General features: G+C 39.5%; 3 protein-coding genes across 4 annotated transcripts in view; 1 reads left to right on the top strand and 2 right to left on the bottom strand.

The window, feature by feature from the left end:
* The window catches only part of LOC148901371 (homeobox protein CDX-1-like), a 4,964-nt gene extending 2,399 nt beyond the window's left edge, over positions 1–2,565 (top strand). Inside the window, exon 3 of the mRNA XM_089022765.1 lies at positions 1,076–2,565. Within this exon, the coding sequence (XP_088878891.1) occupies positions 1,076–1,276 (201 nt within the window). The 3' untranslated portion in view covers positions 1,277–2,565. The remainder of the gene's footprint in view (positions 1–1,075) is intronic.
* Positions 2,566–5,402: 2,837 nt separating this feature from the next.
* LOC148901370 (uncharacterized) lies at positions 5,403–13,051 on the bottom strand. The gene is made up of 5 exons (XM_089022761.1): positions 12,027–13,051; positions 9,550–9,861; positions 7,873–8,127; positions 7,565–7,780; positions 5,403–7,475 (listed from the first exon to the last, which is right to left on the bottom strand). Exons 1-5 carry the CDS (start codon positions 12,073–12,075, stop codon positions 7,375–7,377), a joined length of 933 nt encoding a protein of 310 aa, XP_088878887.1. The 5' UTR covers positions 12,076–13,051; the 3' UTR covers positions 5,403–7,374.
* Positions 13,052–13,303: 252 nt separating this feature from the next.
* Positions 13,304–18,518, bottom strand: LOC148901369 (uncharacterized). 2 transcript variants are annotated; one of them, XM_089022786.1, is made up of 4 exons: positions 18,359–18,518; positions 17,941–18,285; positions 14,566–14,673; positions 13,304–14,205 (listed from the first exon to the last, which is right to left on the bottom strand). In XM_089022786.1, the coding sequence occupies exons 1-4, from the start codon at positions 18,405–18,407 to the stop codon at positions 14,135–14,137; spliced, it is 573 nt and encodes a 190-aa protein (XP_088878912.1). In that variant the 5' UTR covers positions 18,408–18,518; the 3' UTR covers positions 13,304–14,134. The 2 variants fall into 2 exon arrangements, with proteins under 2 accessions (XP_088878912.1, XP_088878904.1); XM_089022778.1 differs by lacking the exons at positions 13,304–14,205; positions 14,566–14,673 and adding exons at positions 14,750–16,199; positions 16,279–16,389.
* Positions 18,519–20,626: the final 2,108 nt, after the last annotated feature.

The following is a 20,626-nucleotide window of genomic DNA, read 5'->3' as shown; positions in this document are numbered from 1 at the left end:
GAAAAGAAGTATTTCTGCAGCGTCCAGATGTGCAGTACACACTCTTAAGGACATACAGACTACTTACAGATTGTTACTTTGGAACAAAATAGACGCTAATAGACCAAAACATCACATTACAGACGCTCTCCTACTTGCGAACATTCAAGTTAGGAACAACGGTACATATAAACATTTTTGTAGCAACATATGTAGTATTCTTTCCAGTTGTACATGTACATATTTTTATAGAGCATATATTTTATGAAATGCTTATTTTTCAGTACAAACTAATACATGTTACTTATACAAGCCTTAAACATACTTATATAATCCATACAAATTATAGCACTGAATCAATGTACGAAAAAATTCACCTTACGAGCGACCGTTCGGAACGTACCTCATTCGTAAGTTGGGAAGCGTCTGTACTTTATTATTTTATCTCTAAAATATTGAAATGTCAAGATTTTATTCAAGAAATGTCCAAACCTTACAGGAAAAACATAATTCAAGTGTCCTCAAGAATTACAATCAGCTGTGATAACGCTATTTTAGTTTTTAGATGATTGCTGTAGCATGTGAACAAGCCAAAAAAAAAAACAACAACAACAACAAAAACAACCAAGTTGGTCTTGGTTGTTGTTGTTGTCTTTTTTTTCTTTTTTTCGAGTCGCCTAGTTCGCATTTCCCCCCTCACACCACAACGAGCCTGTGTATGATTCTGGCCACGGCCTTCATGTGTGGAGTATTCATGTTTTCCCCATGATTGTGTGGGTTTTCTGCGGGTAGTCCGGTTTCCTCCCTAGTTCCAAAACATGCATGGCAGGCTGATTGAACATTCCAATCTGTCCCTAAATGTGAGTGAGAGCGTGAATGGTTGTTTGTTTACAGATTGAGAAAAATTATATTGTTAAGAAAACATTAAAATGCAAGAATAAAAGTGGATTGACTGTGGAAAAAGCCACGTAAACAAGAGCATTACGGCATTGAACTCAGTGAATATCAACAAAGATCCTGAATGGACTTGGCAACATTTCTCTGTTTTGTCTATTCACAATAACTCATGAAGTCAAACATTTTCCGCCTTCACAAGGTGAAGATCTGGTTTCAGAACAGACGCGCCAAAGAAAGAAAGATGCACAGGAAGAAGCAGCAAGATGCTCAACAGCCTTCCACGTCCACTTCCACCCCACCTATGCCAACTGGGTCCAGTGATGACCGCAACGCACTAAGCCCGGGCAGCAATCTTCTGCCAAGTGTCATATCAGAAGATTACAAGATGGAGTTCATGTGATGAACTGTGAGCCATTCACCAAAATGGCATTTGTCTGAAATGAACTCTTTTTTTGATAACGTTAATCTGTGAATGCAGATCACTCTGCAGATACTTTTGAGTGTTGAGACCAACAATGAATAGATGCAAATGGTCACAATGAAGGAACATATTAATTTCTTTGCCAGATATTGTTCAGTGTTTTCAGCAGACTCTCTTCTTTTTACTATGCTTTAAATATACAATGTGAATTGCACTTGAGCACGTCAGGGATGACCACAATGTAAGTCTTCAATCATTTTGAGGCAAGGAAATATTTTTACATCTGAAACAAGAAGAATGAACAGAGAATGTTCTGTTTGAAACGACGCAGAAAAGATCAGCTTTCACCTTCAAATTGAGCAATACAACGGTCATATCGCACGCACCAAATGCGCTATTTTACAGAGGTTTACAAACCGTGTTGATTTGATCGGGATTTGGGGGGGAAGACGTTCGTGAAAGGAATAGGTCCCAGAGCATTCATGACCCTGGATGAAGTGTGAAATGTTTTGTGCGAACAGTAGTACAGTATTAGAAAGACAGCAGCTACATCCTGAAGAGCAGTTGCAAATTGCTCAACAGTCTGTGACTCATGAGCGAATGGCCTTTACACCTCCATTCACACACGTACACACATTACATAGCACATTTTCAGCAACTGTGTGATTTAATATGAAATGAAAAAATAAAAAATAAAACAGGTCCCAGCCGTGGTTGCTTCCAAGTGAAGGGTGTGGGTGGTCAGATGGGGGGGGGGGGTTAACTAGTTTAAATACTTAACAAGAAAGACAGCTGCTGGCTTCTTCAGACATTGTGGGGCTATTAAAGGCTTTCTTATTCTGATTTACATCTTTTGTTTTCAAAGAGGAAGGAAAAGGTTCAAAAGTTGCACATTTTAAATGCTCAGAGGACTAACGTCTTGCTGTTGGACTATCTTGTAAAGCAAAAAAAATGGTTTGACGTGTTGATATTTCAATTTTCTTATTGGATTATTTTTGGCTAAATAGTACACAAGTTTTTTACAATTATTTTGTTTTGGTTTCTTTTGAGGTATTCATGCATTTTCTAGAGCGATTCTTATTCACACAGTGCGCTATGTATCAAACAAGTGGTCCTCGGACTCCCCTCATGTGATATGCAAAAGAATCTCTCAGTTGAATGTCCAAATGGCATTTTATTTCATTACCGCCTTGTATAATTGTTAAGAATAGTTGAGCTGTACGAAACTTTTAAGTTCAGTATATTTGCATTAAATCAGTTTGTTTTAACTTTCATGAGCAATGCATTTAAATATATTTTTTTAAGTACATTTGTTATTTTCCTATATTTACATTGTGTTTACTGGAATGTATTCACAGTATGCATTGTACAAACACAAAATTGTTCTTCCATGCCTCAACACACCCACACATGCGCTTGCACTCATGCACACACAACCCCTCCCCCCCAAAAATTGTTTCACTGATAGTGAGAAGAACAAAATACTCAATCTACAGTTTGCAGTGCCTCCGGATCATCCATGGTTAATTGATTTGATTAAATGGTCCGCTATTACACCTCTGATTACACCTCTTGCCCTCCTCCTGCCCCTCCCTCTTGCTTCTTCACCCACATGTCTTCTTTGTCTGCTTCCACTACTTTTGACTGCTCTCAATCTTTCCACTCCCACCATCATCACACTCCATACCAACAAGTAACCTGCGCCTTGTTTACAGTGCTCGCGCTCTGATTGTAAAGCCAACTAATTATTCAAAAGAGCTTTCTCTTCTGACAGTGTGGCCAGACAGAAGAATCATAGAAACCAGGGTTGTCAAAGTATTTTTTTTGCCACGGGCCACATTGTAGTTATGGTTTGCTCTCGAGGGCCCTTATGAATTTGGGGAAGCCATTACAATGTTTAAACCCCTCCACATATTACATATAGAGCGCACAACAAATTAATGAATAACTAGTTTTCAAATCTGAAGTCAAGAATAATGACTGTTATTGTGGTTTACATCCAAAAATATGAAATTTTGGTTCGGATTTTAGCAAGCATCATGGAATGTCACGAGTTTGATTTGCTTTCTCGGGCAGAAAAAAAATGATGTAGCGGGCCGGATTTGGCCCCCGGGCCTTGACTTTGACACATGTGATGTAAACGATAGCCATTTGTGTGTATATTTTTTTATGGAAATCGATCATTCAGGAATTGAAAGTAAATCAGTTAAATTGTTCTAAATTATAAACTCACTTTGAAGACAGTCATGGTGCTTTTAGTTTTGCAAACTCTGTGATTGGTTTTGTAAAAGATTAATAGTACTAAAAATTATTCTATAATAATCATTGTTAGGAGTTTAAATATTGAGAAAAAAAACAATCAACTGACTAAAATACGTTTTCTTTTCCATGTTAGCTGTTGTTAAAGCGCTATATAAACCAATATGTACACTCTGTATTGCATTGTATTTTGGACATCCGCCCTCATTTCCAGCTCATATAAGTACAGACCCATACAATTTAGAAGAGAGTTTAAGCTTTCTTATTTTGCATTGAAACTCAATATTCTGTCTTGTGACAATGACACAAAAGCCCTGGCAGTAGAGTGGACACATTTTTGCACGATTGGCAGTGAATGAGTTAAGCACGGATTCTACTTTGCAACCGAAATTTAATGTTGACCTTTATGTAGGTAGTTCAAGAGATAAGTGATACTTGATGTAAAAAGGTTCAGAACTACTGGCTTATCTTAATCGGGGTTGGAGGTCACTGAATCCTATGACAGTTCACTTTGGGTGAAAGGCAGAGACGAGTAGAATAATAATAGTAATAATAAATTTTATTTCTAAGAGCCTTTCAAAACTCTCAAGGACACCTTACAGTCACGGGATTATATATATATTTTTTTTTCTATGTGGGTGAACAGCAGTAGCCATTCGCGCCACTCAACCCGGAAGTAACACAAACTCACGCCACAAATGTGAGTGTATGTAGACAGACAATACGATACAATACAATACATCCTCATTTATATAGCGCTTTCCCAACAGCTGCAGCTGTAAAAAAAGCGCTTCACATCATAGTCAACACAAAGCAAAATAATAAACACAACAGGAACATAAAAACATGGACAGTTGTGCAATTTTAATGACTTTTCCCAGAATGCTTGCTCGTCAATGACAGGGCATTTAGGCAAGCCGTGCACAGTCACTGGGTGGGAATGAAGCAAAGTTGCCCACAGAGGAGTGTGACGTCTTGAAAACATATTAAATTGAAAATCTGTAGACTCAGTGTCATACAGGAATGGTGTTTACAGTGTTAAAATGAGGCAACCAGAATAATAAGTGTTAAAATCTTTGTTGTTTTAATTTGAGTGGTTTCTGTTGTACAACATGTAAGATTAAAACCATGGTTTCAAGATTTAGGCTCCGTCAAAGAACAAAGACTTCAGCCAAGACTTTGGGATTTTAGTTTGATATCTTGGGCATGGTAGAGTAAGATCACATAAATATTTCACAATAAGAAATTCACTTTATTTACAATAGATTAAGCATTGCACATTTTGCCAAATTAAAGTTGTTTATGTAAATATAACTTTACGGAATACTGCACAATTTGGTGGGTCTAACACAACACTTAACATGGTGTTGAACTGCTGGAGCTTTTTTATGACACCTGTGCAGTGTTATCAATTATTTGCTCGGTAGATTATGTCAGTCAAAAGTTCAACAGAGTTTTCAGGAGAGCATTCGGTTAAAAATAATCTCAAGTGGGTGTTTGAGGACACTGCAACAATCACAGACCATAAACATGTTTGATGGGGCTGTGAATCAGCTAAACGGTTGACCGGAATTGCTGATCTTTGACCCCAAACGACCAAAGCAAATTCATTATAGCCAAAGAAGAATGAATGAGTGTGTGTGTGTGTGTGTGTGTGTGTGTGTGTGTGTGTGTGTGTGTGTGTGTGTGTGTGTGTGTGTGTGTGTGTGTGTGTGTGTGTGTGTGTGTGTGTGTGTGCGTGTGTGTGTGTGTGTGTGTGTGTGTGTGTGTGTGTGTGTGTGTGTGTGTGCGTGCAACAGACAGACAGCCAGACAGACAGACAGACAGACAGACAGACAGACAGACAGACAGATAGATAGATAGATAGATAGATAGATAGATAGATAGATAGATAGATAGATAGATAGATAGATAGATAGATAGATAGATAGATAGATAGATAGAGACACTGAATATAGTATTCACACAAACACATTGTGTAAGACTACATAAAATATGGGTCACGTTGCACAGGGTGATACAGAGTTCAATAAAAGTCAAAGCCTATCATTCCACCGAGAGCAAAGGTTTGACCACGCCCATGAACATAGGCAGATGGGAATTGGTAACATGCCAATATATTTGCCCCCGAATCTTAATACAATTTCAAATCAAAAGTCTGAAATTGTGTTTATTTTATTTGTCCAAAATATTGTCGAATGTATATCTTTTTTTTTTTGTCGTGTGTTTCTTAAATTGAGGGTCGAGGCAATATGTATCGACAGACAAAAAGTGAGTCGGTTACCAAAATGACTAAATGAATGCAGAAATTTTCCATTCAAAAAATGTAAAGTCAATGTAATTTAAAAAATAGATTCATCTAAAACTCATCTAATGAAAATACAAAACAAAAATGATAGAAAACCGTAACCCTGCCACGCACAAACAATAATCACCTACACCAGGATGTTCTTTTCTCAAGTGTTTTATTAGTCTTTCGGCATGGGAAAAAATGTTGGAAGTAAATGGCAACATATATAATTGTCGTCGTTGATGCGCAACGGTGATAGTAAAATGAATGAATATAAGGGAAAAAAACTTTGGATCGGAGAGGTGGGAGTTTTATTTCACCGCGTGCACTTAGCACAAGCAAAGATAGCTAAAATGACACCATGGATTATTCATGTCAAAAAAGTTACCAAACAGGAAATGTTAAAGGAATTATTAATTATATAATATAAAGGAATATTTAATTATTATATTAAGTGCCAGGTGCTAAATTTACATGAGTAATTACCAGACAACTTCAGCATTAGCGTGCATGTCTGTGTGTCTGTACTGTATACAGTGATACCTTGGTTTACGAACTCAATTGGTTCCCAGAAAATGTGTGTATGGCGAAAAGTTCATCTGCCAAACATTTATTTCCCATAAGAAACCATTAGAAATGAGAATAATCCGTTCCCAGGTCCCCATAAAACATAATTTTCTCCTAAATAAGCCTTAAAACTACACAAAAGATACATTACTTTATGTATAATAAATGTGGTATTGTATTGTAATTAAATAAATAAAATGTACAGTATTATAAAGTCATTTTATTTACCTTTGTGATGGTAGTTGATGTAGTTGCCTCTTGATGATATCCGAGTGAAGTTGCCGTGCTTTCTCGGCGATAATACGCGCATTCACACGGTCCCCTGCTAGCTGCTTTTCGTCAATACAAATCGACAGAGGTTTTTCAACCTCTTCTATTGCCTGAGACCGTTGCTTAGACAACACAGAAACACCCTTAGCCACACGAAGCAATGGTCGACTTAGCATACTGGTACTGGGACGCTAAGTAAACACAAACGCACACCTCATTCGTGTTTTTCGATGATCTCCTTCTTCTGCTCAATGGTAATTTTCTTTTGTGGTCTCTTCGGCTTAACACTAGCCTGTGGTGTGGTCTTTTTCGGTCCCATAATAGCAAATACTCCATTCGATAGCAAACCACGTCTGCACTCAAAGGGGGTGTGGCAAACTAGTCCGCCAGCCACCCTGGCGCTGTTCGACCGTGTGGTTTGACAAATTTAGAAATAAGAATCTAGAGTTAAATTGGAGAATGCGGCTTGGGAGAGATGATTTTTCAAAATATAATCTTTTTAATAATTTACCTGACAATTTGAACATATATGACAAGAAGTGTGAGTTGTCTTTCTTTTAACACTGCAAATTCTACCTTTAACAACAATGTAAACTTTCAACAAAAAAAAAGTCGATCCTGGGTGGTCGGTCACATAGTCTTTCACAGAATAATACATCGTTTTTCACGCAATAGTTCCACAAGATCGCTCTTACTTGACTTGGCCATACTCCACCTCCACTTCGTTCATTTTTATTGATCTCACCGGCTGGTTCACGATCCTCACATCGGCGTACATCAATTCGTCTTCATCTTTGATCAAAGACAAAAGAAATAGAGAATAAATGAAAATCAAGGCCATGAAAGAAAAGCAGTGTTCAAAAACTTCCAAAAACCTGTACCTTCGATACTGTTTCGCTTTTTCTTCAGTCTACACACAACAGCCAATCCAATCAACAAGAGGATGAGCAGTGCTGAGAGAATGCCCCCCGTAAAAAGTAAATAATTCTTGTATTGAGGACCCTCAGCTGCTGGGTTGGGTTTGTCACAAAGTTTCTTTTTCATTTCAGGCAACCACTGAGATATGACAGTGCCATTCGAGGTGCAGTTCATGAACACTGTAAACAGAACAAATAGAAATAAAACACCGAACACCAAACCGTATTTAGTATCACCATTGTTCGCAGATGATTTGCTTTTTTGTTCTTACCGCAAGATAGAGTCACTTCATTTTGGGATACACTGACGTTATTTCTCACCAAGCAAACTAGCTGTCCTGAGACGTATGGTTTCAGAGTGATGTTGTTTGCTTCAACATCTCCTGAAAGGAGATCAGAGTCTTGCAGGGGTTTTTTGTTGAGGGTCCACCTGTAATGGAGATTGTCGCCTCCCTCGGAGGAACAAGACACCGGCTGCTCTCCTGGGGACTGACATTTTGAGGCCAGATGGACCGAGGTTACTGGAGCTGAGAGAGGCACACAAACATCACACTAATTATATGGACTGGAAGAGATCTTCGAAAATAAAATATGATGCTATCAGTGACTTCATAATACAATTTATGTGTTGTGGCGCAGAAATGCCGTCTCAGGGCAGATGAAAACAACAAAACAGGAGGCGATCACGTATGGGAATAATACGCATGTGATAGTTGTGGTCATAAAGTATGGAGTTGAATCAAAACAAATTGAGTCCACTTTTCATTTAATCTCACCAAAACTGACATAAACTGGAATGAGGTCAATTTGAACCATTTGAGAGTTTTTTTTTGTTCAGACTAAGCAAAAGAAACAAATCTATTGGACTTGTATGTACATTTAAAAAGGTCACCGTATTTATGAACTTAATTTGGCAACTTTTTGGTCAAAATTGGTCTCACTTACCATATTAAAAATAACCCGACAAGACATAATGTGTTTTAAAAGATGTCTCACAGGGATTTGAAAGGCAATTTTTTATAGGTTGCGGTATGTCACCTTACAAAAAAAAATAATCCGGCTAAATTTGGAAAACTACGCAAAGTAGCCAATTTTCACCAAGCAGTACAGTTTTTGAGTTCAATATGCATGTTTTGTTTGGAGTTAGCCAACATTCCAAATTCATTGAAAATGCTACTGTTCGTTTCTTCACTGGAACTGGTGAAACCCTACCCACACGAGGCACCAACGGCCATCGACCATTGGCTTCACATGCAGATGGCTTTCAAGAGGCGGATCGCCATACCATTGGCTTGGGTGCTTTAAATTGCGTTGATTAAGTGTCTGGGTTCAAAAATCAAGACTGAGAGTTGCTTCTTGTGAAATATAATGTGAGTACTCCAGAAGAGCCACAAAAATGTCTATGAAGGGCGCATGCGCTGTGGATAAAGGCAGTGTGTAGTTGGCTCCTGTGCCTCGACAATCTCGAGCGGCTGAATACCATAATTGTCTCACATGTTAGATACTGTACTCATCATAATATCCATCTGTGCTAAAAAACAACAACTTTAAAAATAATCTCGACTTCAAGAGCTTATTCCAGTCTTCTTCAGGCAGTAGGCCGGGGACACCCTGCACTAGTTGCCAGCCAATTGCAGGGCACTTAGAAACAAACAACCATTCGCGCTCACACTCACACCTAGGGACAATTTCGAGTGTTCAATCAGCCTCCCATTCATGTTTTTGGAAATGTGGGGGGAAACTGGAGTACCTGCAGAAAACCCCCCTGGGCCCAGGAAGAACATGCAAACTCTTCACAGGGTGGCCACAGCGGGGATTGAACCATTGGCTTCACATGCAGACCTCTGCACAGTTAAATTGACATGCTAACCACTCAAATACCGGGTTGTCGAGTTTGTACAGCGCATATGACACAAAATTAAACCATCAAACATTTGTTCGATCTTCACCTTGAATGAACAACTGCAGCATCCGATTCTCAATCCGTAATCCCCTCTGGTTGAAGATTTCAAGAGTATAGTTCCCATGATCATTTCTCCTCAGGTTTTCTATCTTCAACGTCCCATTGTTTGGAGTGAAGATAAATCTTTCATGTGGTATCGTCACAAAGTCGTTGTCTTTTCCTTTGAGTAAAGTTTCTCCTTGTTTGACCCAGTCATATCGAAATGGGGCTTTGTCCATCAAATGGAGAAATATTTCTCCATCCAGCGGTCCATAACACTGAGCTCCTTCTCTTCTGCCATCACAGATTCTGGCCGTCCCTAAAAACAAATAATTAAACAATTGATCACAAGAATGTTTTTTTTCCCATGAAGCATCATAATAAAATGGTTTATCATGAATTGTAGAGAATCAGTTCATGTGTGTCGGATGGAGCTGTTGGAATGCTTAAACGGAATAGCAATGTTCGTAGAATTTGTAAATCTGGTTCGGCAATGGCTTTATTGCTGTCAGAATAATTTGCATTTATTGAGAATTTTGAGAAAGAGATCGAACAAATAACCGTCCAAGTCATCCAGAAGAAGTCCAAGATGGCCCCCAAGTAGGCAGCCGTCAGCAAGTGCTCTCACAAGCCTCACTTTCTTTATGTGCTTTTTTTCTGTCTTGTTTTTGTGTTTTCTTTTGTCATTTTGTGTTTTTGTGCGTCATGTGGAATTGATATGGATTGTTCTTCAGAATTTTTGGCCACGGCATTCATCAAGGAGGAGACTGTGCAGACGAGCAGTTGCACCCTTTCAACAGCTCGAATATGCCAGCACTGTTTCTGATTGAGAGGGATGTCGGTGCTATTTGACTGTCATTGCTGGACAGCTCTGGGGCGATTGTGCTTTTTTGCGGCTTTAATGGGCTGATTTTTCACAGCCCCGCTTTGTTTAGCGGAAAGGTCAGTGCTGTTGGACAGCCTTCGGCTGGAAGTCAAAGTCAGTTTTATTGTCAAATATGCTAATATGCATGACATACAACACATATGAAATTAATGTCCTCTCAGACCCAGACCTTATAACTTGTCTGAAAAAGACATACAATTGACAATAGAAAAGACATGTAATTTCTGAATGTAAAGTGAGGTAGTGTCGTCCGTAAAGTGAGGTATTGACGTATGTAAAGTAAAGTATGACGTATGTAAAGTCTTACAGAAAAAAAGAATGAAGCAAGAATGCATGGCTTGAGGAGCCTGCAATGAGAAGAAAGGAGCGTCAGCCCAGAGCGCCGATGCGTATGTGGAACTGTCGCGGCTTGGAATTGAAGCGGATTTACATGGGACAGGAGATGTGAGGCAATATCTTTTCGTCAATGGATGCTAGAGCTTCATGTTTGCTTTCAACATTTAGCTTGTAGTAGATGTGTACGTTCCACCATGACATGCCTGATCCACTGGTGAAAAGGACGCTTTGATCTTCTCCTCTTTCATCTAGAACTGCTGCATGCCAAAGAGGGCGCAGAAAGTGCTTAAGATTGAATGACTGTCTGTCTTTGTGTTGTCATATTATTTGTTACAGTAATTAGTTTTTTTGTTCTTTTGTTTCTGGCTTTCCAGCAGCTCGTATATTTTGTTTTTCTACTTCTTTTTTTCCTTTCCTCTTCCTTTCATAACTTTGCTGCTGTGAAATGTAAATTTCTCCACTGCGAGACTAATAAAGGCTAATCCAATACAACCCCAACCAGAACAGAACCACAACTCAACTTTACATTATTTATAGAGCAATTTCAAACAGCAATTTCCTGCATCCAAAGTGCTGTACATAGAGCACCTATCAGAGGAGCTCAAAGAAGTAAGGGGGATCGAAGCCATTTAAAGATTTGAAGACAAATAAGGTCTTCAAAAGAACTCTAAAATGGATCAGGTGCCACGGAAGGGATGCCAAAGTAGGAGTTATGCGCTCCCTCCTATGAGTACCCGTCAAGAGGCGAGCAGTAGCATTCTGGACCAGCTTGAGACGCTATGGACGGCTGGCTGACTCCAAACTAAAGTGCATTACAATAATCAAGCCGTGATGTGACGAAGGCATGAATTACTGTGTCAAAGGCTTCATGAGAATGGAGCTTTAGTTTAGAAGCTACCTAAAGAAGCTGGATACATTTTAACGATAATTTAACTCTAATTGATGAACTGTATTTCAGAATCAGAAAGAATCAGAAAGCATTTAATAGTCCTACAGTGGGGAAATGTAACAAGTACTTAACAACTGTATTGAACCGTATTGAGTAACTGTCATACATTTTCTGTAGTAAAGATTCCAACACATGAATGACTTCATTGCCATTTATTTTACATTCAGTTAATAGTAATCTCTGAATTATTTATTCATGGTATGTTTCAAGACCTTTTCTTTAACATCATTGCCACTGCTCCCAAAACAACTGTGGCAATGGCAATGGATCGAACAAGCTTGAAATCACATTATTGTTGCAAATAGTTTCTGACCTTGAGTAATTGTGAGGAGCCACACCGCGAATCCAACTGTAGCTCTCATATCTTTGATGACCCACTTAGCTGCCTCAAAAGAGATGCGGAAAAAGAGTGTCAAGCAGTTTTTTTCAACTGATTTCAGAAAGGGAAGTTCTACTTCTTGTTTTATCTGTGTTATAAGTTGGAGAAAACAATGTCAGTTAGCATTTAAGGAGCTCCTCTACATAGACACGAGTTGTCGTAATCAACCCAGTTGACTCTCCTGCCTGACAGTTCAAGGCTCAACATCCTCTAATACACTCATTCCTGATCCTATCCAACCTGGTCACTACCAAAGAAAACCTCAACATCTTCATCTCTGCTCTCTCCAGATCTGCTTCCTGTTTTTTTCAGTGGCACTGTCTCCAGTCCAAACATGGCTGGTCTCACCACCGTTTTATACACTTTTTCTTTCAGCTAAACTGAAACTCATCTATCACACAAAACGCCTGACATTTTTATCCACCCGTTCCAACCTGCCTGTAGACGCTTCTTCACCGGTTTTACACCCTCTTCATTGCTCTGGACAGTTGACCCCAAGTACTGAAAATGCTCCACCTTCTTTATCTCTTCTCCCTGTAACCTCACTCTTGTACTTTGGTCCGTCTCATTCACACACATATATTCCATCTTGCTGCGACTGATCTGCCTTCTTCTCTTTTCCAGGGCAAACCTTCACCGCTCTAGTTTCTCCTCCACCTGTTCCCTGCTCTCACCACGGATTACAATGTCATCTGCAAACATCATTGTCCAAGGAGATTTCTGTCTAACATCGTCTGTTAGCCTGTCCATTACCATTGCGATTAAGAAGTGGCTCAGTTCTGACCCCTGGTGGAGTCTGGTCATGAAAAGAATGATCAGAGCAAATAAAAGCCATTATGGATTATCAGCACTAAACCCTTTTGTCAAAACACCCACATTTTGAAGGTTATATGACTTGGGTCTAAATGTCCAGTAAATGAAGTTTACATAAATACAACCACACATGTATTCACCCGTCTAATAGGCAAGAGTTGTCCAATTATATGCTTCTTCGGCCCTTTAATGGCAATATCCCAAACAAGGTGCTGTTGTACATATGTAACCTCAGGGTTATTGTATGTGCACCTCTTCAGTAATTCATGTTCCGCCAAGGAAAATATGTACCACAGGTGGTGATAATTGGCTGTTCATGGTAAAATGGCAAATTTCTGTTACAATTCAAAACTAGAAAGTTTGTTCACTGTTAAATCATTTGAAATAAGAAAAAACAGTGTGGTTTGTAATGTATTTATTCAGTCATTCATTATCCGGGCCGCTTTATTCTCACGAGGGTCGCAGGGGTGCTAAGCCTATCGCAGCTATCTTCGGGCACTGCATGGGGGACACCTCGAACCAGTTGCCAACCAATCGCAGGGCACACAGAAATTAACAACCATTCGCGCTCATACTCACAGCTGGGGTCAATTTGGAGTGTTCAATCAGCTTGCCACGGATGTTTTTGGAATGTGGGGGGAAACCAGATGACCCGGAGAAAACCCACGCGGGCACGGGTAGAGCGTGCAAACTCCACACAGGAAAGCCGGAACAGGATTTAAACTAACGACCTCTTCACTGTGAGGCCGATGTGCTAACCAGTTGTCCTTCATGCTACTTGCATATAATTTCAAATCCACAAAAACATATTTGGCCAACTCACATTGTAGATAGGACAGTGTAAGACTCAATTAACATATCTGTCATCCAGTGGTAATTGTTGATATTGTATCATAATCATTTAAAACAACAGTCAACCCCTGCATGTTAGCCGTTCTGCACAGACAGATTCACACGCTGATTTAGATTTTTCCAAGTTTTCACAGCGTTCTGTTGCCCAGATCTCCCCATTTCCTTCTTGTATATCAAATTTAATATTTTCCGATTCATAGTGTGCTTTTATACACTGGTGGATCAAAACATCACCAACATATGTGGGTTTTTGGAGGGTTTGTTTTTCACAACACTGTATAATTGTTATTTTCATCGTGTGAGTATGGCTTGGCTCCTGAAAAAAAATCTTGTTCTTCATCTTCAAGGCTCTGAAAACTGAACCTGGCCATACTTTCTCATCTCTCTCTTGCATTCATCAGTACTTCGCTGGGTGCATTGTAATACATGATTTCCTGGTCTTTCTCAACTGCAGAGACAATGGCACACAAATATGTTAATAGTGTATTGACACACCAAAACACTCAGGTAAAACTCCACAATTTGCTGCAGATTAAACAGTGCAGGGTGAAAACAGCCACTGCAACTTGCCATTCCATGAGTGGGGTGATCATGAAGTGTGCTCTTGGAAATTACCAAATTTAACTCAATTCTGACAAAAATCTTGAATTTCCGACAAATAATGCATATGTATCACACCAATAAATATAGTCAAAGGAAGAAACATGAAACAATTTTCATTTCCATGTTAAAAGGTTTGTGTATCCACTTTCATGACATTCGTTACATTACATTCTGTGTTTTACGGATAGATCCATAAACATTTTACCTTCGTGTCTTTTGTTTGCTTTTTTCTTCAGAGTGTAGAAGATCACCACACTGGTCATTAAGAGAATGATCATTGCCAAAAAGCTCTTAAGGATAGACAGCAATAAACCTGTTTTGGCAAAACACAAACATTTATCAAGACATATACTGTAACAAGGTTATATATATATGTCATGGGTATAAGTGTACAGTAAAATTCATATAAAAACAACCACAAATGTATCTATATATTTCATAGGCGGGAAGAAAGGAAGTTAAACTTCCCATTTTATTTTATTGTTTCACTTTTTTAGTGAAAAAGAAACAAATGAACAAGTGAAGAATGTTGGAATTTCCAAGAGGCTTTGCACATACACAAAGGCTTACTGTATGTTTAAGGTTAAAAAAACCGTTTTGTGAATTAGGGGAAAAAAAGACAAGGTAATTGAGACAACGGTAATTGAGGAGAATTTTCCTCTGCTGACTGCCATGCAGTCTTTTCCCACTTAGTGCCACTGTGGGTGTGAGTTTTATCAGTCACAGCATCTTTTTCGATTTGTCCCTGCGGTTGACTGGCAATCACACTAGGGTAGAGTTTACCCTTTGTCCAAAGTCGGCTGAGATAGGTTACACCTCCCTGCCCTACAGTGTTTTGTTTTTGTTTTCATATTTTTTAGGAGGAGGGGGGGAAATTAGTGAGGTCATGGTCAAGGCGTCATCCAGCAATTGACCGGCATTGAAGACAACAAAGATGCAGGGCTCTGTCTCATCACTGCCTCCTCCTCCTCTCCCTGCTGGGCATTGGGCCCCCAGCAGGGACTTGCACCACTCTTGCTGGTCCACAATTAGTTTGGGCTCCGAAAGGGCGGTATCTGCCCTTCTTGCAGCGCGGGTGTAACAGTCTCTGGCTGAAGGAACTACTCAGTGCTGTCATGGTGGGCAGGAGTGGGGTGGGAGCGGCTGTCGTTCATAGCTTTTAGCTGAGCTGGGGTCCGTCTGTTCCCCATCTCCTCCAGAGAGTCCAGGGAGCAGACCAGGACAGAACTGGCCCTCTTGACCACACCATGTTAAAGGTTTATCAGAGTTTTCTTTGAGAATCATTTGTGTGTCCATAATATATATGCAATGAAATAAAGAGAATAAACATTTTAAAATTATATTTAGACATGATTTTCAAAATTCACTCATGTTCGTGATACATAAAATTCACAATATCACTCCATCAGAAATATCAAATAGCATTGTCAGCATCTGTCTTCCAGAATACTTTATTGATAAGAGCATGGTGGACTGTATTTTGGTTTGCGGCGTGCAGTGCTTTCACTTTTCACTCAATTTAGGGATCACAATTAGTCAGCCGTTCATAAGCTTTTCCTCTCATAGATTTACAAGTCCAACTCATACATATTTAGTAGAACAAAAGCAATGTACACAACTTCATTCTGAATAGTTACACAACCTCAAATTGATATCCTGCACGCTGAATAAGTAACACACAGTATGAAAATAACCAACACAATACAACTCCTCATGCATTATTGTACTCAGAATTATATTTATGTTTTTAATATAATCAGTGATGAAAATGGTTTTGCCCGTGATCACTCGTTTTCCAGTACTCTACTGCAATCTTTGTTTTCTTGGAGTCACTTGAACCTTGAAAAAAGTCAGAAAATTAAAATGTCATTATGTCACCGGAATTAATTTGTACATTATGTCTGAGACCAAGTGGTACCTGACTTCCCGTTTTGCCTCTTTTTCTTGTAAACACAACAAGACAAGACCACAATTACAAGCAAAGCGGCCAGTGCCGAACATACTGGGATCAGGATGGAAAAATGGTTTTCTGAAACGAAGAGACAGCAAAGGCTTTTTATTTTTTACTTCAAAATATAAATTCATAATTCATGTCACCCCAAATAGAGATGAAGATATGACAAGCGAACATTACAGTACAATTTACAAAATAGAGGCTACAAAGTGGTCGTTGGTTAAAATGAATATAAGAGGGTCATGGGCAAACCCTCTTTGGGCAGTAGGCGGGGCAGAGCATGAATTATTTGCAAACCAATCGCAGCGACAAACAACCATTCACAGTCACAATCACACCTCAGGAGAATTTGGTCAGAGTACCTGGAGGAAAACCACACAGACACAGAGAGAACATACAAACTCCACACAGGAAGGCCAAATGGAACCCACGACATCTTTCACTCAGAAATTCCAACATTAATCATATGTGACATTGTGTCATCAAATAGGAGACTGTAATTCAATCATCATCAGATGATTCATTTTTGACTGGGACATACCTGTAGTACGGATTTGGGCCACTCAACACAATAAGAACGATGCAATTCGTTTAACGTCAACTGCAGTGAACTCCAGCATGATGGCAATTCGTTATTTGTCAATTTGCTTATCTGTAGACTTTTAACTATTTTTCATTGTTAACAGTAAACTTCTCAATTTGCTTTTTTTTGTGCTTTGACCAAATTGCGGAAAAGGTTTCTTCAGCCGTCATCTGTAGTTCTTTGATGGTATTCGGACGTTTCACTCCTCATCCGAAGAGCTTTGTCAGCGAACTAAAGTTGTGCTGGTAACTCTGGCCCTATATCCCTAATGGAGGTGGCCATGCCAGGCCTCTGCTCTGATAGGCGCCTGTGCCGGACCCCTGCTCTGATAGGTCCATGCTCTAAGGTTGGGTGAGCAGTGGACCACTCGCTGAAGCCAATGTGACTACTTCTATTGTCTATCCCTGGCTCTGGTTTTACCTCATTAGCCAATCCGATTACCTCTATAATACTATCTCTGTGCCTGGATTCACCTCATTAGCCAATCTGATTGCCTCTATTGGTGTATCCCTGGCCCTGGTTTACCACATTAGCATGACTAATCCTATGTGGCATCGGCCTAAGAAGTCTGTTGTAATTAAACCTTAAACCAACGTCTGACACCTTCAAAGAAGTACAGATGATGGCTGAAGAAACCTTTTCCTTGATGGACCACCACTCTTGTACGACTGAGAGCCTACACAGACTTTGACCACATCAGCATTATATCATTGGAACAATCTTGCCGTATATTGATGCTAAAGAAATATGTCCATATGCACTGTGAAGTTTCATTGAAACAGAAGTAGCGTTCAAGAAAAAATCAATAAATGGGTTCTTTAATGAAATATGAAATGTCATTAATTTCTGTCTGCCCTTTAATCGGCAACCGGATTAGGGTGTCCCCTGCCAACCCTAGTGAGGATAAAACAGTTCTGAAAATGAATGAATAAGTGAATAAGTTATTCTCTCTAACCTGAAAGTAGAAATAAAAATAAACGATGGTGCTCAATTCAGAAAAAAATTGAACTGTCTGCTTTCATATTTGAACTTTTTGTACTTACCCCGAACCTCCAGTTGCACCGTAAAAATTTTGACATTGTACCCATTCGGATCAAAGACTTCCACTATGTATTGACCTGAGTCAGTCCTCTCAACACGAGACATTTTTAAAGTCCCATTGTTCATGAAGAACTCTGTTCTGTTCCTGAAGACTTCTTGTATCAGCTGGTTTTCTTTTTTCACCGTAAACACAAGTATGGGTCCGCTGGGAAGGATTTTCTTGCATCGCAGATGATGGCCGCTCACGTCGAGCATCAATTGGATGTAGACCGACCCTCCATGAGTGACAGAGCAATGAGAGTCCTGTAGGGTGCTGTTGCATTGAGATTCACCTGGCAGAAGGAAAGCTGAAAGTACAAAGTTGGAAACAAAACATTGACACTTACAGTTTGTTATTTTTATGCGATATTGAAACATTACCATTTACTGCGCTGCCAAAAATCAGAAGAAGAATAACATCTTGTCCCATGTTCCTGCTTTCTCTCGTAAGATTGATGCAGCGTCCTCGAACTATCAGTAATTTCACAGGAAATGGGTAAGTCAAGAAGGAAGGAAGTTGAGTAAAGCGTCTCACTTCTCCTTTGAAGGCCCCCAGCTCTCTGTCGCCGAATTGGAATCAAAGAGCAGTTTGAAGTTTGTTGCCTGGTACCACCTTCAGCAAACAGAGTAAACAACCAGAGAAATGTACACTACCTTTGGACAAAATTGTACATTGGAAAAGTATCGCAAATGTAAAAGGCCAGAAAATGAAAAGTGATTTAAACTACAGAAGGCGAATGTGAAAACTTATTTGAATACCTTGAAAGTTGAAAGATGTTTTACAAATAAAACTATATTCATGATACCCACTGTGGTGGTGTTATCAAAATGTCCTGGGGATTTACTGTCTGTGTCACACGCTCTTTTGTGAAAAGATTACCGGTATGAGTTTTCTTATTCACAGTATGTTTTGATCATCACTATTTTGAGACATCTTCATCATACCACCAAATGTTTTAAATTGTTTCTGAATCTTTAAAAACATTGTGTAGTTTCACTATTATAGAGTGATGTTTCGATAGATTTGTCACAATATATCAATGAAAATGTTTCTTCAGCCGTCATCTGTACTTCTTTGAAGGTGTCGGACGTTTCGCTTCTTATCCAAGATGTCTGTGTAAGCTCTCAGTCGTACAGGAGTGGTCCATCGATGAGAAGGTTTCTTCAGCCGTCATCTGTACAAAAGTGAAGGTTTCGGACGTTTCGCCTCCTATCCAAGAGGCTTCGTCAGCGAACTAAAGTCTGACTGGTCGTATCGGCCCCATTTATATATCCCTAATGTCCAGACCTGGTGGCGCCGGACACAGCTATGATAGGTCCCTACTCTCAGGTTGGGGAGGGCGCGGGACCCCCCCCTGTGGCCCCACTGATTGTTCCTACATTCCTGACTAACGATTGGCCTATTACCCCCACTCCCCCCGGTATCACCTCATCAGCATAACGACCCTCATCAGCATTGCGAAAGTTGCCTAACCTGTTTTGCCTGAGCAGGCTATTGTATGAACGATCCAAATTGAACCTCACACCACCAGACCGGTTTAATGAAGGATTTTGTTGTTTTATAAGAATCGCCTCTTTTACCCCCCTTTCAAACCATCTATGTTCTTTCGCTAAGATTTTAACCTCATTGTCGTCAAATGAGTGGTTGCTAGCTTTTAGGTGCAAATGTACTGCCGATTGAGGCCCACTAGTATTATCCCTGCGATGTTGATAAAGTCTTTTTTTGAGAATTTGTTGAGTCTCCCCAATGTACTGCTCTTTACAATTTTCATTCTTACAATGTATGGAATAAACTACATTACTTTGTTTTTCATTTGGTAGCCTATCTTTTGGATGCACTAATTTTTGCCTTAACGTGTTTATCGGTTTGAAATAAGTAGGAATTTTATGTTGCCAAAGGACTCTTTGTAATTTTTCAGAAACTCCTGCAATGTACGGTACTGCTACTCCTCTCCTTTTAGAATCTTGAGAATTATTGGTTTCGTTCGCTATTCTTTCTTTCTGACATTTGTTGAATGACCACTGAGGGTACCCACAGTTAGTGAGTGCTCTCCTGATATGTTTTGACTCCTTTTCTCTACCTTCAGTGCTAGTTGGTATTAGTTTAGCCCTATGCTGGAGGGTTCTGATAACTCCTAGTTTATGTTGTAAAGGGTGGTTAGAGTCAAAAAGTAAGTATTGGTCAGTGTGCGTAGCCTTCCTAAAGACTTCTGTTTTTAGCGCTCTGTCCTCTTTTATAATTACTTTACAATCCAAGAAGGCTAGTTGGTTCTCTTGAATGTCCTCACGAGTAAATTTAATGTTGAAGTCTACAGAGTTGAGATGAACTGTGAAGGATTGAATTTCTTGTTTCTTAATTATGACAAAAGTATCGTCCACATATCTAAACCAGTGTCTAGGTTTTGTCCCTGGGAAGGATGTGAGGGCCTGTTTCTCCATCTCTTCCATGTAAAGATTAGCCACTATGGGTGAAACTGGTGAGCCCATAGCACAACCATGGATTTGTTTATAAAATTTTTCCCGAAATTGAAAATACGTAGTATTAAGGCAGATTTCTAATAATTGGCAGATGTGATCCGGTTTCAGTTTGGTTCTTTCATGCAGAGAAACATCCGCCAGCAGCCTCGTCCTCACCACTGAGACTGCTGC

This window comes from Hippocampus bargibanti, linkage group LG02 (assembly GCF_051943395.1).
Source record: "Hippocampus bargibanti isolate YZ-2025 linkage group LG02, ASM5194339v1, whole genome shotgun sequence".
NCBI lineage: Eukaryota > Metazoa > Chordata > Actinopteri > Syngnathiformes > Syngnathidae > Hippocampus > Hippocampus bargibanti.
The sequence above is the reverse complement of the archived record's forward strand: the minus strand, read 5'-3'. Positions and strand labels throughout refer to the sequence as shown.

What these genes read in the sequence shown, in the direction of transcription:
- LOC148901370 (XM_089022761.1), bottom strand. Translation starts at nt 12,075, where the DNA reads ATGAGAGCTACAGTTGGATTCGCGGTGTGGCTCCTCACAATTACTCAA. An exon ending in GCTGCAGTTGTTCATTCAAG is followed by an intron (nt 8,128 to 9,549) that starts GTGAAGATCGAA and finishes TGCCTCTCTCAG; the next exon opens with CTCCAGTAACCTCGGTCCAT. An exon ending in AAAGCGAAACAGTATCGAAG is followed by an intron (nt 7,476 to 7,564) that starts GTACAGGTTTTT and finishes CTTTGATCAAAG; the next exon opens with ATGAAGACGAATTGATGTAC.
- LOC148901369 (XM_089022778.1), bottom strand. Translation starts at nt 18,407, where the DNA reads ATGGGACAAGATGTTATTCTTCTTCTGATTTTTGGCAGCGCAGTAAAT. An exon ending in TTTTGGCAGCGCAGTAAATG is followed by an intron (nt 18,286 to 18,358) that starts GTAATGTTTCAA and finishes TTGTACTTTCAG; the next exon opens with CTTTCCTTCTGCCAGGTGAA. An exon ending in GGTGCAACTGGAGGTTCGGG is followed by an intron (nt 16,390 to 17,940) that starts GTAAGTACAAAA and finishes TCTTCGTTTCAG; the next exon opens with AAAACCATTTTTCCATCCTG.